General features: G+C 44.8%; 1 protein-coding gene across 27 annotated transcripts in view; it reads left to right on the top strand.

The window, feature by feature from the left end:
- Window positions 1-16,037, top strand: part of LOC109512600 (ankyrin-3-like) — a 51,370-nt gene that overhangs the window by 6,149 nt on the left and 29,184 nt on the right. For 19 of the 27 annotated variants that reach the window (XM_019864508.1, XM_019864490.1, XM_019864482.1 and 16 more), the window contains exons 2-25: window positions 5,352-5,453; window positions 5,601-5,699; window positions 5,830-5,928; window positions 6,278-6,376; window positions 6,578-6,763; window positions 6,978-7,001; window positions 7,791-7,889; window positions 8,224-8,322; window positions 8,399-8,497; window positions 8,589-8,786; window positions 9,416-9,514; window positions 10,009-10,107; window positions 10,964-11,062; window positions 11,173-11,370; window positions 11,630-11,728; window positions 11,811-11,909; window positions 12,449-12,646; window positions 12,742-12,840; window positions 13,016-13,114; window positions 13,212-13,310; window positions 13,583-13,678; window positions 13,911-13,983; window positions 14,157-14,216; window positions 15,027-15,062. In XM_019864508.1, the coding sequence (XP_019720067.1) occupies window positions 5,352-5,453; window positions 5,601-5,699; window positions 5,830-5,928; window positions 6,278-6,376; window positions 6,578-6,763; window positions 6,978-7,001; window positions 7,791-7,889; window positions 8,224-8,322; window positions 8,399-8,497; window positions 8,589-8,786; window positions 9,416-9,514; window positions 10,009-10,107; window positions 10,964-11,062; window positions 11,173-11,370; window positions 11,630-11,728; window positions 11,811-11,909; window positions 12,449-12,646; window positions 12,742-12,840; window positions 13,016-13,114; window positions 13,212-13,310; window positions 13,583-13,678; window positions 13,911-13,983; window positions 14,157-14,216; window positions 15,027-15,062 (2,557 nt within the window). Of the gene's footprint in view, window positions 1-4,098; window positions 4,175-5,351; window positions 5,454-5,600; window positions 5,700-5,829; window positions 5,929-6,277; window positions 6,377-6,577; window positions 6,764-6,977; window positions 7,002-7,790; window positions 7,890-8,223; window positions 8,323-8,398; window positions 8,498-8,588; window positions 8,787-9,415; window positions 9,515-10,008; window positions 10,108-10,963; window positions 11,063-11,172; window positions 11,371-11,629; window positions 11,729-11,810; window positions 11,910-12,448; window positions 12,647-12,741; window positions 12,841-13,015; window positions 13,115-13,211; window positions 13,311-13,582; window positions 13,679-13,910; window positions 13,984-14,156; window positions 14,217-15,026; window positions 15,063-16,037 lie in introns of those variants that run through there. The other 8 variants (XM_019864558.1, XM_019864655.1, XM_019864665.1 and 5 more) reach the window with 5 other exon arrangements.

Genomic DNA, 16,037 nt, shown 5'->3' with positions numbered 1-16,037 from the left:
TCTTACATGATCATTTGCTCGAGCATCAACATTTCAATTGATTCGTTGTTTTCGAGTGCGTGTGCGTGCGTGTGTGTTCTCGCCTTTTTGTCACTGTGTGGCGCCACCCTTCATTTCCCACCTTTTTGTTACTGAGACTTTTTGTTTTTCTTGGGGCATTCTTTTTGGTCCAGTGCAAGGAAAACGCGAGCGCGAACTCGTGTTTGCTTGTTCTTGTCTTTCTATATTTTTGTGTGCAAACAACTTTTGTTGTTGTTGTTGACACAAGGAAAATGCTAGCAAGATGTTTTGCTTCTTGGCACTGGGATGGAAAAATGATCCTCACTGTCTCGTCCTGATGGCTCATTTACTGTTTTTTTTTTTTTTATTTATTCATTTATTTTTTTTGCTTGCTGCATATCTGTTGCACTGCGGTTTTGTCACCATTATTTTCATGAAATATATTTTCCAAAATACACATTTTTAAAACTTGACCATGACTTAAAATTAAACGATCCTTAATTTAAATTGTTTTTTCTTTCAATAACTAACTCCAAAAATTGGTCCATAACTGCCCTTAGAGAAAAGAATAAAAATCGTTATCCTCCTTTCAATAAGCAAGCAGTGTCCCTGCGACAGCACGGTAGCCTTGTAGCAGAGCGGTTGTCGCCTAAAACCTCTTCCAGCACCGTTGCGTCATCTTTTGCTTGTTTGCATGTTTTTTTGTGTTGATGTGAGCAAAGCCTTGCGAGCCTCCGCAAGCCGACGGTCTCTTCAGGAGCAGCGGCATGAATTATGGAACGCTTCCATTAGAGGGCGGAGGAGAGAGGAAAGACGGTACATGGCGGGAGAAGCGATGGGAGTCGATAGAGAAAGCTCGTCAGCAGCAACCTCGTGGCGGTGGGATGTAAATCTTTGCACAGGATAATCAGGCACCGGCGTTCAGAGCAGGATGCAGAAGTTCATGAATTGTTCCAATTTCAGGTTCAAAAATCTGATTGAAGTTATTGCTGGAAAATGAACACAAACAACAGAGGGTCAATAGAAGACAAATGAAAATGAGATATAAGAATACTTTTTTTTTTTTTACTTTAAATATAACAACCAAACCGCCTACTTGACAACACTGACTCTGCTTTTGTAAACTGGCTTCTCTCCGTTCACAGTCATGTCGTTTGTGCAAGCGGTTGCACAACAACAAAGCAGTGTTTGTAATGACAGAAGCTACTAAATAAAATTGTGTCGACAAAAAGAACTTCAATGAATTGATTTAGCGACCCGGCCTATTTTGTGTCCCTTTTTGTTGTCCTATTTAGCATTGTTGGAGTGTTGTGTTTCCGTGTTAGCTGGCTTCGTGCACCGCACACATTCCTGTCAAGTCAGTGTGCTACTTGTGTTTATTTATTCATGTTCGACTGCTCTGTCTCGGATATTAACCCACGCCGCCACCGCAGCAGCGGATGCTAACCCCGCTCCCTCTTTGCTATTATAGTTCTATGAGTTTTCCCTTATTGGAGGTGTCTAATGCTGGGAGGGGCTGATGCTGGTGTCTGGACTGGTAAACATGGCCGCTCGCTGGGAATGCAACGAAGCATCATGGACATGAACCACTCATACACACGCTGGAGGGTTGTCTGCTGTTGGATGCCGCTGTGCAAAAGAAAGGAGGTGTATGTTTGTATGGACGCCACGCGAGTGTGTCAGTGGTTTTTTTCCTCCTCCATCTGAATCTGAAGAGCCGGGACTGCAGTAGCCAGCTGGCCAATCAGATCGCAGCTTTTCACAAGCAGTCAGAGGCAGGACAAAACACGCGCACACACACACACACACACACACACACACACACACGCCTCTTTTGATCGTATTCCCACCTATGATGACTTCATCACATTCAAGCGGCATTACATCCATTTTATTGCTCACTGTGTACAGCAGGAGCGATGTTTGCATTTCAAATCAATGTACACTGAACATGGTGTAATTTGTTTTCCACCCAAGTTGAAATTGATGCTATGTTTGGCCACTACAGGGTTTGAAGTTGTCTCTGAAGAAGTAACGCGCACACTGCATTTATAATGACACCAATGAAAAACACCAGAAAGTTCTGCAACATTTCCGCAGCAAATTTGAGGACATTTGTTTCCATGGCAACCTGTCCCTCTTGCTGTTTCCTAGTTGATTATCAGAAAATACTAGAGGATGGCTCATTGGGCGTGTGTGTGTGTGTTGTTTGATGCCATCCCAAAATATTAATTGAACAGCCTGCTTGTTATTGCAACTTGTCGTTTTAAATGAAATCAACTGCGCTAACTTGCTAGCCTCATAACTCAAGTGGTCTGCTTTCTACACAAAGATTTTTGGCTGTGAATATTGAACACGTTTGATATTTGATTGTCAGCCCCAATCTGTTTTTGGTTAAATGCTAAACGAACTTGCTAGCTTCATGAGAATTTTTCCTTTCCTGAAAGAATTTGCCCAAAGATTCACTAGAGTGGTGGTTTAACATGACGCTAACGTCCCAGCCTCTTGGGACTCTTTAATTTCTGCGAGAACAATGCTAACACCCTCACTGGAGTAATGGTTGAATGCCAAGTTCACTCGTTAGTCTCCTAGAAAGTGTTTTGCTGCTTTAATACCTGAAGGAACCTTATAAATCCCGCTAATCTCTCTGCCCTGAAAGCCTCGTCTGCCGCCTTTGGGTAGTTGTGTCTGTCTGCGCTATTTTGGACTATGAGAGTAGGGTGAGCCAAGCGGCACATTTTTCTTCTTCTTAACCAAACGAGATGGGGCCTTTATATGGCGCCGTCTGGGTCTTTGCATACCCAACGGCAAGGTGGTCTTTGGCGGGGGTGATTTTGATTGTGGCAGTACCCAAAGCGTGCCGAGGCAGCAGATGTCTGCTCCAGATATGGTGAGTCATACCGGACACCGTTCGGCATATGCTGTCTGTTTAAGAAGGAAGTGTCCCAAAATTAGGATGGATCACACTGTTTGTCAAGTTTTGGAGATGGAATATTAATGAATTTTACTAAGGGGAAAAAAATAATTTGGTTTTAGTTGTGTGCCGTGTGACTCCAAAAATGTTGGTCCATCCGTCTGTTGCCGAAGAGTAACACGTGTTGAGTTGTACAGGTGAGGTAAGGCAGCGCATACCTGCAGTCAAACGTTTTTATGATGTTTTCTCCTAATGGGTGAATGTTCAGCAAGCTTGACAACATCTGTTTTTGTCTTATGAAATACAGTGTGAAAATAATTGCGCTGATTTGTCGGTTTGCTAGCAGTTACTGAAGTCGCTAGTCTCATTGAAAAATAGTCAGCAAAAGAGTCGGGAAAAGTTACTCTGACGTCAGCCAGGATGCACTTTGAAATGATGGAAGCCACCCCCTAAGAAAATGATTTCTTGAAAAAAGTTTGACAAAAAAAATCTGAATGTTCAGCAAGCTTGACAACATCTGTTTTTGTCTTATGAAATACAGTGTGAAAATAATTGCGCTGATTTGTCGGTTTGCTAGCAGTTACTGAAGTCGCTCGTCTAATTGTTGAAAAATAGTCAGCACAAGAGTCGGGAAAAGTTACTTGGGCGTCAGCCAGGATGCACTTTGAAATGATGGATGCCACCCCCTAAAAAAATGATTTCTTGAAAAAAGTTTGACAAAAAAAAAACAAAACAGCATATTAGGTTTATTGAACACCCTAAATTGTCTTTAGGTGTCAATGTGAGTATAATTTCCTGTTTGTCACTATATGCAACCGGTTCAGGGTGTACCCAGAATTTTGCCCCGTGTCAACTGGGGTAGGCTGCAGCTCCTCTCTGTGACCCTAATGAGGATAATCGTTATTGAAAACGAATGGCTTGTATGACATTTGTAAGTCATGCACGGTTTCTCTGCACCCACAAGCATGACAAACACACAGACACGCGTGCACTGTTTTGCATCACTCGTTGAGCTTAGCACCGGAACTCTTCCGTCTAAACCCCCACGAGGACCCCGCCGTGTTCTGGACTTTCTCACTGCATGCCAGGTATTTTTAGCTTTGACATAATGCCCCTATCTCTCTCGACCACTCTCTCCCTCTCTCTTCCTCCTCAGTCAGTGGTAGTGCTAGCTAGTAGCAACCAGCGCTCAGGTTTCACACTCTCTGCCGCAGGCTGAGGCTCAACATGGCCGTGGAGGAGGCGGCTGACTGTCCCGTGGTAAGTCCCCCATCTTAGGTTGGGAGCGGAAGATGGACCGTCCTGATAGTAGTCGAGGATTTATATGCTTCTTTGGGGTCGTTTTGTGAGGTGGGGGGGGGTCATGGTGCTCTGCAGTGGTGCGCCGGTGCTGCCTCGCTGCAGCCTTGAACCTGCGTCCATCCCCCATCGTGATGATGAGGAGAATGTGTTTGTGTTTTGGGTGCACGCCGACACACATGGAGGTAAACACCTGACCTTGGAAGGCAGCTCTGCGTGGCTTAGCGAAGGGTACAAAGACAAACTGCAAACTTGGCCGCCATGCTTAAACCCACAGGCGATGACGTAAAGGGGCATTTTTCACAATTTGGTGTTGCTCATCTGTCCTGCTATCCGCAGTTCAAGTTTGGTGGAAGTCGGGAAGAATCAATAGGACAGGTTTGTCTTTGAAGGAATTGACCTTAAAATCGCAACGTCACACTGAAAATGAAATGAAATGGCAGAATTTTTGTGTCAGTTTTTTGTGGGTCTACTCATGATGGACCTGCCCACCGAAGTTCATGTTGCTCAGTGAAACTATTGCTTCTGTGGCGGAATTTGAAAAACATTGTAAATATACACTAAAAATTTCACCTCAAACCCAAATGAGACTTCCCCGTTTATTTTATTTTTTTTGCGGGGCGGAGGGGGGGTGTTGTCTTTTGTTATTATTATTATTTTTTTTTTGAACATTTGTGAAGTGTAAACATGTTTGTGATGCTTCTTTGCTGGCACGTGTCCCACTGCAATGTTTTTCGAAAGAACCAAGGTTGCATTCTTGGCGTATCTCAAGTTTCATCGGAAGGCTTCTGGTTGGCATGTAAAAGGTCAAGCGGGTCATGTCGTATTCGTATCAGAGTCACCTTGTTGAGCGTTTGTGTTGATCAGCTAAACCTGTGCATGTTTAATTGTACAAACAGAAGTTAGCGCTGTTATTTATATGAAAGAAAGGACAAGGTCATATGGCTTTAAAATCTTTTTTTTTCACAAAGCAAAATTTCAAATTTTAATGCTGCTTCTCTTGGAAAAAGTTTTTTTTTTTGTTTAATATACAAACAAACTTTTTTTCCCCAGCAATACCTGGCACAATTTTTCCAACAAATCCGTCAGCATTTTTTCATATTTTGGTATGTGATTATAATTTTTTTTTTTTTCACAGACGGACGTGAATGCTTGTTATCTACGAGCAGCGCGCGCCGGCAACTTAGAGAAGGCGTTGGACTACTTGAAGAATGGCGTGGATATCAACATTTGTAATCAGGTCAGTTTTAAAACACACTTTGAGTGCCCTGAATTCTTTTTTTTCTTCCTTCCCCCCTTTTTTTCTTTGACAAAATCGGCTCATTGTAAGTGCGGATCGGTCACAAACCAGCAAAATTCAAAAGGGTATGTGTACATGTGTCCACAGAATGGCCTCAATGCTTTGCACTTGGCATCCAAGGAGGGCCATGTGGAGGTGGTGGCCGAGCTCCTTCAGCAGGGCGCCAACGTGGATGCTGCCACCAAGGTGTGTCACATTCTCACACACTCAACATGGAGTGCCCCATTAATTGGAAAATGGAGCTGAGCCATGCATGCACGCACATTTCCAAACATTGCTATAATGTATTTTCTTTATTTTTTTTCCCCTGGCACAGAAAGGCAACACGGCGCTGCACATTGCATCTCTGGCCGGCCAGATGGAAGTGGTGAAGGAGCTGGTCACACACCACGCCAACATCAATGCGCAGTCACAGGTAAACTGAGGAGAAAACAACAAAATAGAAAATTACTAAAAGCATCCTAATGTCTTATTACAATTCAATTTAATGACTTAACCAATGAATCAAATGCATTAAAATTGGTCTACACACACACACACACACACACACACACACACACACACACACACACACACACGTACGTGCACATGCACACGCTTGTGTTATCAGGTGTAAGCTATGTCCAGAGGTGACAGTGTGTGTATCGAGAGTGTGCATGATAAGGAGGATATGCCATGGCGGTGTTTCATAATCGACACAGAGAGCACATTTTGATTTCATGTCACAAATGTATCCTTTTCTTTTGTGCGGTATTTATTTCCAGAATGGCTTCACGCCACTGTACATGGCGGCGCAGGAGAATCACCTGGACGTGGTGCACTACTTGCTGGAACACGGCTCCAGTCAGAGCATCGCCACAGAGGTGACCGTTGAATGAATACACATATTCAACGACTCAAATAAAGAAAGACAAGTTATTAGAAAAGTCGACCTGCAAATGGATGTAATGTAAATAGATGAAATAAAATGTATATTTATACATGAGCCACCCATGTTTTTTTTCTTTAGTTTAATCGGTAAGGACCAAGTGTAAACGACATTGTTTCTCTGGCTGTTTGCGCAGGACGGCTTCACGCCGCTAGCGGTGGCGCTGCAGCAGGGCCACGACCAGGTGGTGTCACTGCTCCTGGAGAACGACACCAAGGGCAAGGTACGCCTCCCGGCGCTGCACATTGCCGCCAGGAAGGACGACACCAAGGCCGCCGCCCTCCTTCTGCAGAGTGACCACAACGCCGATGTGGAGTCCAAGGTAGGCAAATGGAAGACGGCATCTTGCCAGGGTGTTTATTTTAGCATCTGTTGAGGAGGAGTCCAGTCGTGCGTCCGGTCCCCTTTGAAGTCATTTCATGGAGTGCGTACCCATCATGCCGCTTGGTGCCGCCATGGTGTCGCTGTTGTCGTGTGGTACTCTAACCACCCCACATTCTTTCTCACCCCGTCCCTCTTTGACCTTCTGTTTCTAGATGATGGTGAATAGAACAACAGAGGTACACACATTCTCTTGCTCTGCTCTTCCTCTCTCCTCCTCTTCCTCTTCCCCATGGTTTCACTGCAAAGCCTTCACGCTGCTAGCATGGATACTAAATGCTAGCATGAAAGGTTTTGCTGCCTCACTTTTTGTGCACCTGAAGCCTCACATCTCATTTACATTTGGTGTGTGTGTCTGTGTGTGCGTGTGCGCACACACACGTAGACTGTATTTATGTATGTGTGTACAAAATGGATGTGTGGGGTCAGCAAGCTAACATGAGGACTTCTATTTTCGTGACCAGCGCAATTCAGGTGCGACGTGTGGTCTCAACCTGCGCAGAGGCGTGTTAGACTGGGCGTTTGTAATTCCGCAGACACGGCAGCCTGCGTATTTAACAAAGGGTATTTTGCACCCTTGTGGTTGAGAACATAGCCCAGAGATGTTTGGATGGATGTTTTGTGCACCGGAAAGAATCCTCTTTCGCTCCTGTGACATTTCAAGATGATGTTTTTGATGTAGATGTAGTGTTTGTGTCAGATGCATGCTCTCCTGCATGAATATATTTATGATTTAATCCTTATTGTATCTTCTGCTGTTACCAACAACTAAAAACTGCTCGCGTGTTCTTGTATCTGCATGCTATTCATTTGACAGCAGCCCATGCGCTTTATTCTGTTCAACAACACTCGTTCCTGAGTTGCTGCAGCTTTGCCTCCCATCGTCTCACAGGAAAAACCTTGCCGCATCATTTTAATAGTCTCTGTTTTTTTTTTTTTGTCTGCGTGTGTGTCTTTCTGCATCTCAGAGCGGCTTCACGCCTCTCCACATCGCCGCTCACTACGGCAACATCAACGTGGCCACCCTGCTGCTCAACAGAGGCGCTGCCGTCGACTTCAAGGCACGGGTTAGTTTGTGTGGTGTGTGTCTGTATGTGTGTGCTTGTGACACAAGTATGTGCCAGCTGTCTGTGTCACTCCGCAGAAGGACACGTGTCGCACGTACTGCATGTCCGTCGTCCCGTATAGACAAATGTATAGAGAGTCTTTGGAACCAGAACATTTGGCACATTGACACATGGAAATATATAACGTAAAATCGGTTGCTATCATCATGATTGGAGAGCAAGTTACAAACTGAACGTCGCGAACAGATCATCAGTCCTGGTTGTAGCCCCCCAGGACTCTTGTGGAAAAAATGGATAAATGGATGTATTTTACATGAATTTCTTTTACGTCCAGAATGACATCACGCCACTGCACGTGGCCTCCAAGCGTGGGAACGGCAACATGGTGCGCCTCCTGGTGGAGCGAGGAGCCAAGATAGACGCACGGACCAAGGTCTGCACGCATACATATGCTAACACCCCTGCTCCTGTATAGTATGTCGACTTGACTGGTGTGTTCAATGCCTCAGGACGGTCTGACACCGCTGCACTGCGGAGCCCGGAGCGGCCACGAGCAGGTGGTGGAGATGTTGCTCAGCCGAGGGGCTCCCATTCTCTCCAAGACCAAGGTAACGCCCCAGAGCAGCCTGCCGCATCACGCTTAACGTTCTTCCCGTTAGCCTTCATTCTAACACTTTTTGTCGACGCCGGCCCGCCCAGAACGGTCTGTCGCCGCTCCACATGGCAACGCAAGGCGACCACCTCAACTGCGTGCAGCTGCTGCTGCATCACGATGCGCCGGTGGACGACGTGACCAACGACTACTTGACGGCGCTTCACGTCGCCGCCCACTGCGGTCACTACAAGGTGGCCAAGGTCATCGTGGACAAAAAGGCCAATCCCAATGCCAAGGCTCTGGTGAGGAGGCAGATTTCTTTTTTTCTCTTCATGAAGTCCGCCATTTACGTATTCTTACCTTACTTTTACTTGCTACACTGGTACTTTGATTTGTTTTGTGTTGCCTCTGACTGTCCTTTCTGTTCACAGCCATGTTAGTGTAAATAGGCTGTGCAATAGAAGCCTCTAAAAAAATTTTTAAAAAAATCCATAACGAAAATTATCCTGACAACTCATTGTAATCAATAAAATCGATTAATTACCCCATCCGACATTCTCATGGACTTCACTTAATGTATCTCAAATGCTACCCTCAGAGATGTTGCGTCCTCAGCTGCTGTCCCAGAGTTCAGACAGCTGTGCTGGTTGTGTAACGGGAGATGTCAGGGTGTGGTTAAAGAGCCTGGCAGGGTCCAGAGTCAAGAAAGGGAAAAAAAAAAAAGTGGTGTGAAGTCATCGCATTGAGCAACTTGAAGCAGGAAGGAGAGACGAGAGCTCAAACTCTTTTCATTCAGAGTGAATTCTTTCCACACGCGCTCTTCGTCGAGGGAAGAAAAAGTAGAGTGTGGGTTTTTCCATCCAAAGTTCCAGCAGCCGTTCTGTTCCCGGATCCTTGTTTGAAGTCACCTTTGTCCTCCGTCTGCTTCTAGAATGGTTTCACGCCGCTGCACATCGCCTGCAAGAAGAACCGAGTCAAGGTGATGGAGCTCCTGCTGAAGCACGGCGCTTCCATACAGGCCGTCACCGAGGTATGTCGCACATCCACACAGCGTATGGGAGAAAAGTAGCGGGACGCAGCGCTGAATGAACAAACTGGGGCTTGGAACAGAGCCATTGTGGTCAGTTGTAGGCTTGCAAATTTATGGGAAGGGTTTCCTTTGCTCTTTACATGGGACAAAATGAGAAGCCGTAAATGTGGGCTTTGAGTGTCGCGTGCAAAAACACCTTTGGGGTGAACTACAACTTATTTGTAGTGCAGACACTGGGTTTAAAAACGGGACAAAACAAATTTATTTGTGTGAAAAATTGACATGGCATGATTGACATGACAATCAGCAAATTAGTATGTTTTCAACAAACAACATGATTTTTTTCTTTTTTTTTTGCAATGTGTTAAGCCACCCTCAGACCTGAACAGAGGAAGGAGCTCCACATTTTCTTCACTTTTCCACTTCCTGTATCAATCAAATGTCAAAAAAATTTCAGATTGAAGTCATGTCAATTTTGTCTCCCCCACCCCCAGTCGGGCCTGACTCCCATCCACGTCGCGGCGTTCATGGGACATGAAAACATCGTCCACCAGCTCATCAACCACGGCGCCTCGCCCAACACCAGCAACGTGGTGAGTAAGAAAAAGAGCATAAACATCCTTGGGAATCAAATTAAATAGCTCGTCCATTTATACTCTCGTTTTAGATTTCATATTTTGCAAATGATGATCTTTTGCTGGACACTTATGTTGGGCAGTTAGCCATTGCCAGCTAATCAGCTGTTCAACTTCCACCACTGCCAGTAGCAATTCAGACCAGTCTCTGCAATCATCTTGAGATGTTTACCACTCTGCTTTCTCCATTTACAAGTGAATAGTTTTAGTAATATCCTCAGGAAAAATGTATCATTATTCTGGCTCAACTGTAAAGTGCTTGAAATGTAAATGCAGTGCACGTGCGTTGAAACACACCCCTTTATTAGATTAATTCCACGTGTTTCCATCCAATCCAGGCAAGCTACCACCGTAAATTTCCTGTTGGAGTTGTCGTGCCAGGAGGGGAGGGCAGGATGGGTGAGAAATCGAGGGGGGGGCTTTGGGGAACAACCAGAACAGGCGGGAATAAAGTACTGCACAGTTAGTTCATCAACCTCAAGTATTTGCTCGCCCACGCTGTGTCTGTGGCCGGGTTACCGCGGCGACCGGTGTTCTGGGACGTCATTAGGGCGTGCACAAAAAAATGGGAGCGCTTCATTTCTCCACCCTTGTGTCTCTTTGGAAAATTCAGGAGGAGAGTTAGCATCTGAATAAAGTACGGTAGTATTTTATTTATGTCATAGTTGCACTCCAAACCTCCTTGTGTTTGTGTTTTTTTAATTTGCGCACGTGCGTGCGTGCGTGTGTGTGTGTGTGCGTGTGTGTGTGTGTGTGTGTGTGTGTGTGTGTGTGTGTGTGTGTGTGTGTGTGTGTGTGTGTGTGTGTGTTCCAGAGAGGGGAGACTGCACTTCACATGGCTGCAAGGGCGGGACAATCCAATGTGGTGCGATATTTGGTCCAGAATGGCGCGCGAGTTGATGCCAAGGCCAAGGTAATGTGTGTGCGTGCGCGCGCGTCTTCTCTGTACAATGTCTCACCAATCTTGCATCACTTGACTCCATTGGCCTGTTTTTTTTTTTTTTTTTTTTTTGATACGGGCAGGACGAGCAGACGCCGCTGCACATCTCCAGTCGTCTGGGCAAGCAGGACATCGTCCAACAGCTGCTCGCCAACGGGGCATCGCCCGACACCACTACCAGTTCCGGGTACACGCCTCTTCATCTGGCCGCGCGGGAGGGTCACCGAGAAGTGGCGGCAACGCTGCTCGACCAGGGATCCAGTCTGGGTATCACTACCAAGGTGAACATCGCAAGCATGCAACACTCACTACCGCTGATGCAATTCAATTAGATCGATTTTGCAATTGTATTGATTTCGATTTTAGATATTTGTTTTATTTTGTTTTGTGTAATGATGTATCTTTCATATGATCTATTTTAACTTGTGTTAGTATATTGCTTTTTTAAAGTTAATACATATATCCATATAAAAAATATTTTTTGACTCCCTCATGTCATGAAATAAGGGAACCAATTTGGCTCCTCTTGCGTCTTTGCAGAAGGGCTTCACCCCGCTGCACGTTGCGGCCAAGTACGGCAAGTTGGAAGTGGCCAACCTGTTGCTGCAAAAGAACGCTGCGCCAGACGCCGCTGGCAAGGTGACGCCCCTTTTGCCTCCTCCAGGAGTCACGATTGAGCTCTAACCGCCACCTAACACTGTACGTTTGCTGGTGTGTCCAGAGTGGACTAACTCCACTGCATGTTGCTGCACACTACGATAACCAGAAGGTGGCGCTATTGTTACTCAAGCAAGGAGCCTCACCGCATGCAGCCGCCAAGGTGAGAGCCTCTCTTCATTATTTTCACCAAGTGCAAAGTTGGATGGGTGCGACCAGCTCAAATCCGAAATCGTGACATTTTGGTCCAGATTTGAAAAAACAGATCCCAAATTCCCTTTGGAACACATTTTGTACTGTTCAATCTACAGGTCTGCGGGGAAAATATCAAACTACAAAGTAAGAGTGTTTAACTGACATTTAAATATGGAATCTAAGGAAAAGCGGTACAGAAAATGGATAACTGGATGGATGCCATCCATCCTTTTTCTGAACAGCTTATCGTCATTTTTATTTAAATTAGAAACGAATTTGCATTTGCCTGTTGTTGGAATGGACCAGAATAGCCGCTAAGCTAGTGAATAAAACTAACTCCTCTCTGTTCGCAGCCAAATTGTGAATGCCACCAGTGTATGTCACAGAGGATGGACTTTGATCTATGAAAGCTGGAAAAAAAAATGCTGAAAAAGAATTCATCCTGAGCAGTAAAGTCAAATTAATGGTGCAAAGTCAGTATGTTGAAATTGTACACTTGCGGTCCAGAACGGCTACACGCCGCTGCACATCGCTTCCAAGAAGAACCAGTTGGAGATCGCCACCACGCTGCTGGAATACGGCGCATCCACCAATAGCGTGACGCGGCAGGGCATCACCCCGCTGCATCTGGCCGCGCAGGAGGGCAACGTGGACGTCGTGACGCTGCTGCTGGCACGAGACGCTTCGGTCAACACGAGCAACAAGGTGCAACTTAAAGAACATACAAAGAAAAGAAAAAAAAAAGGTGTTTTACTTGGAATTCATTCACCTAAGTCATCCTTTGTGCCATTGATGTTTAGTACGGCTTGACCCCGCTCCATCTGGCTGCCCAGGAGGATAAAGTCAACGTGGCTGAGGTTTTGGTCAACCATGGAGCCACCACAGACCCCGAGACCAAGGTGACCCCATGAACTGTCTTTAACTTGACAAACACAAGCATGCACATTCACTTTAATACTCAACTGAGATAAAAATCATTTTTTAGCATCATTATTTAATTCTCTGGCATGCTTTGTCATTTGTATTTGAATGACAATGTCATAAAAGTTACTCTCTTTTTCTCTTTGTCCTCAGCTGGGTTACACTCCTCTCCATGTGGCCTGTCACTACGGCAACGTGAAGATGGTCCACTTCCTGCTGAAAAACCAGGCCAAGGTCAACGCTAAAACCAAGGTAATTCATCTGACTGACTGGCTGCCGAAATGGACTTTTATTTGATTATATTCTTCCACTGCGCTGTGTAATGAATGTATTTTTCGGTGTCTCACAGAACGGCTACACTGCTCTTCATCAGGCCGCCCAGCAGGGACACACGCACATTATCAATCTGCTGCTGCATCACGGAGCCTCGCCCAATGAGCTCACCACGGTACCACGGTCTTAATTCACAAATTCATTCTTTAATAAATGTGTTTATTTCTTTATTTAAAGTTAGAACTTTTTTTTTTTTTGGTGTGACACTTTGGTGGTATTTCTTTTTCTTACTTTATTTTTGATGGCCTTGTTAACCCATCCAGTGGCCCATGAAGATTTTCAGTGTGCCAAAGAACCAATCATACGGGGGGGGGGGTTGAATAAACTTTCTTAGTCGAGGTAACCAGGAGGGACTTTGTGTGTCATATTCTTTTGCTTCCTATGCAGAATGGAAACAGCGCTCTGTCCATCGCCAAGAGGCTGGGTTACATCTCTGTAGTGGACACGCTCAAGGTGGTCACAGAGGAGACACTGACCACGCAGGTACGTTGGCTGAAGCATATGGACAAATGGAATGGGACTGTATCCATTTCCACGACTGTCCAGCAGCTCTTTTTCTCTCTCTCAGCCGTTGCACGTTTTTGCTGGTTTACAATGTATTGGAGTTGATTATTGACTATTTTGTTCAGATAAGGGCAACATGGTCATGGAGCGCAATCGTTCACCTTGCACATGCCCATCTTGACGTCGAGAATCTTTTGTGTCGTTTGCACAGACGGTCACAGAGAAGCACAAGATGAACGTTCCCGAGACCATGAACGAGGTGCTGGACATGTCGGACGATGACGGTAGGCGCTCTGTATTGCTTATAAAACTTAACACCCAGTCAGTATTTCTTTTGATGTCTGGTAATTTGTGCTTTCTTTCATTTCATTTTATGCCATCATTTGTCCATGAATTCTTTCCTTGACTTCATTTCCATGTTTCTTCTTTAACACTTGCCTCCATCCCCATCACACAGCCTGTAAGGCCAATGCTCCCGAAATTATCACAGAGGACTATTTGTCCGATGTTGATGAAGGTACTTTTTCATCCTTTTTATAACTTGTTTTAAATCTGTTATCCTCATCTCTGTTTTCTCATGTTTCTATTGAATGGTTCATTTAAAAGGGGTATACATCATGGAATAGGGACATTTGAATTGTTTATATGCAGATAGTTCTCTAGTCGCCTATGCACTAGCCGTGGTTGTCATGGTAACCGGCGATTCCAACCATCGTGTGACAAGTGCATATTAAGTGTGCTCTAATTCTTTATCCCATGTGTATTTTCTCGAGAAAATGTCAGAGAGCTTTTATCAAGATGCCTGGGAACCATTTTAAATCGTGGAACATTTTCATTAGACACCTTTTTTTTTTAAGAGGTTTGCTCTCATATTTGACAGTACTTCTATTATCTTCGCTGTTCAGCCATCTCACCCCTTCTCTCCGGGGTGGCAAAATGTAGCGAGTCAGCCTTTTCTCTCTGTTGCCATGGATACAGTGTGTACTGTGCACGTGGTATTTGCATGGAGTGGGTGCCCGTGTTTCCACACAGACACACACTTGAGCTATTGTTAGTGTCACTTTACACAATCTGGTCAAAGCAAACATGGATGTTTCATCCATGCGTGGACCCCCAATCACCCCAAAAGTGTGATGTTGTGAACAAAAATGATGGACAAGGAATCGAACAACGGTCCACCCCCCACTTTTTTTTTTAATATCAGAGTGAAAAGATCCGTTGGCTTGGCTTTTATCTCAATTTAATGAGTTGACGTCACGGTCAAGGACGCTCTAGCGAATGACAAAGCAGAGCTTAAAATGGTGTGTTTGTGTGTCTGTTCAAACAGAGATGGATTGTGGAAATATCTGCATCAGCTATTCGTGTAAGTCATGAAACTAAAATGCCAGGTTTAATTGCAAGCACTAACCTCGAATAACCACGATGTAGCCTGCGAGTGCTTTTTCATGTCTAAATTTGGCTCGTGTGTAACTGTAGGCACTCACGCAAGCTTACCGTACATAGCGGGAGTGAAGAACACACACACACACACACACACACACACACACACACACACACACACACACACACACACACACACACACACACACACAAAGCATTGCACTTCTAATTCAAGACGTCCAGCGCCCTCCTTATGTAAACTGTTGATGTCGGCCTGCCACCAATGTTTTTTCTTTTTTTTTTTTAAATAAATTTACACAGTCAAAGTCAAACAAGCCATCATGTTTCATTTAAAAGATGACATCATATCACATGCTGCTTTTTTATGTGCAGCGACTGTCTTAACATTCATTATAAATGCAGATTTTACAGAGAGCTGCTCCTTGCATTTTGGTGTGCTCATTTATCGGCAAGCAAAAGAGGCCAAACAATCAAAAGTTGGCGTATTTTACCCATTTAGATAACTTTGGAAGGGTCTTTGACCATCTTTTCTCAATGGTCACTAACCCTTGAACATTTTTGGGCATATTAAAGTTCGTGAAAAAAAGCACGTTAGTTGTTAAAAAAATAAAATAAAATCTTACACATTGCTTTGACAGATAAACGTGACCCTTGAGCCTAAATGTTTGCTCACCCTCGCTCAGTGTTACTAAAACCTAACGTGTAGCGAATCATTTGGTTGGGTGCACGTGTAAATAAATGCGTGCACAACTAGTTAGTTACAGGCAGACGCTCGCTTAATCAAGTTAGACAACTTCAGTGTGAGTCACACCCTGCTTGCTATTTGTGTCCTACACACACACACACACACACACACACACACACACACACACACACACACACACAGATTGGATTATCCTGGAGCAGGGGCGGGTAGGCGGGAGAAAGCGGATCTGTT

The sequence above is a fragment of the Hippocampus comes genome, unplaced genomic scaffold (genome assembly GCF_001891065.2).
Source record: "Hippocampus comes isolate QL1 unplaced genomic scaffold, H_comes_QL1_v1.1 scaffold74, whole genome shotgun sequence".
In the NCBI taxonomy this organism is placed as follows: Eukaryota; Metazoa; Chordata; class Actinopteri; order Syngnathiformes; family Syngnathidae; genus Hippocampus; species Hippocampus comes.
The sequence above is the reverse complement of the archived record's forward strand: the minus strand, read 5'-3'. Positions and strand labels throughout refer to the sequence as shown.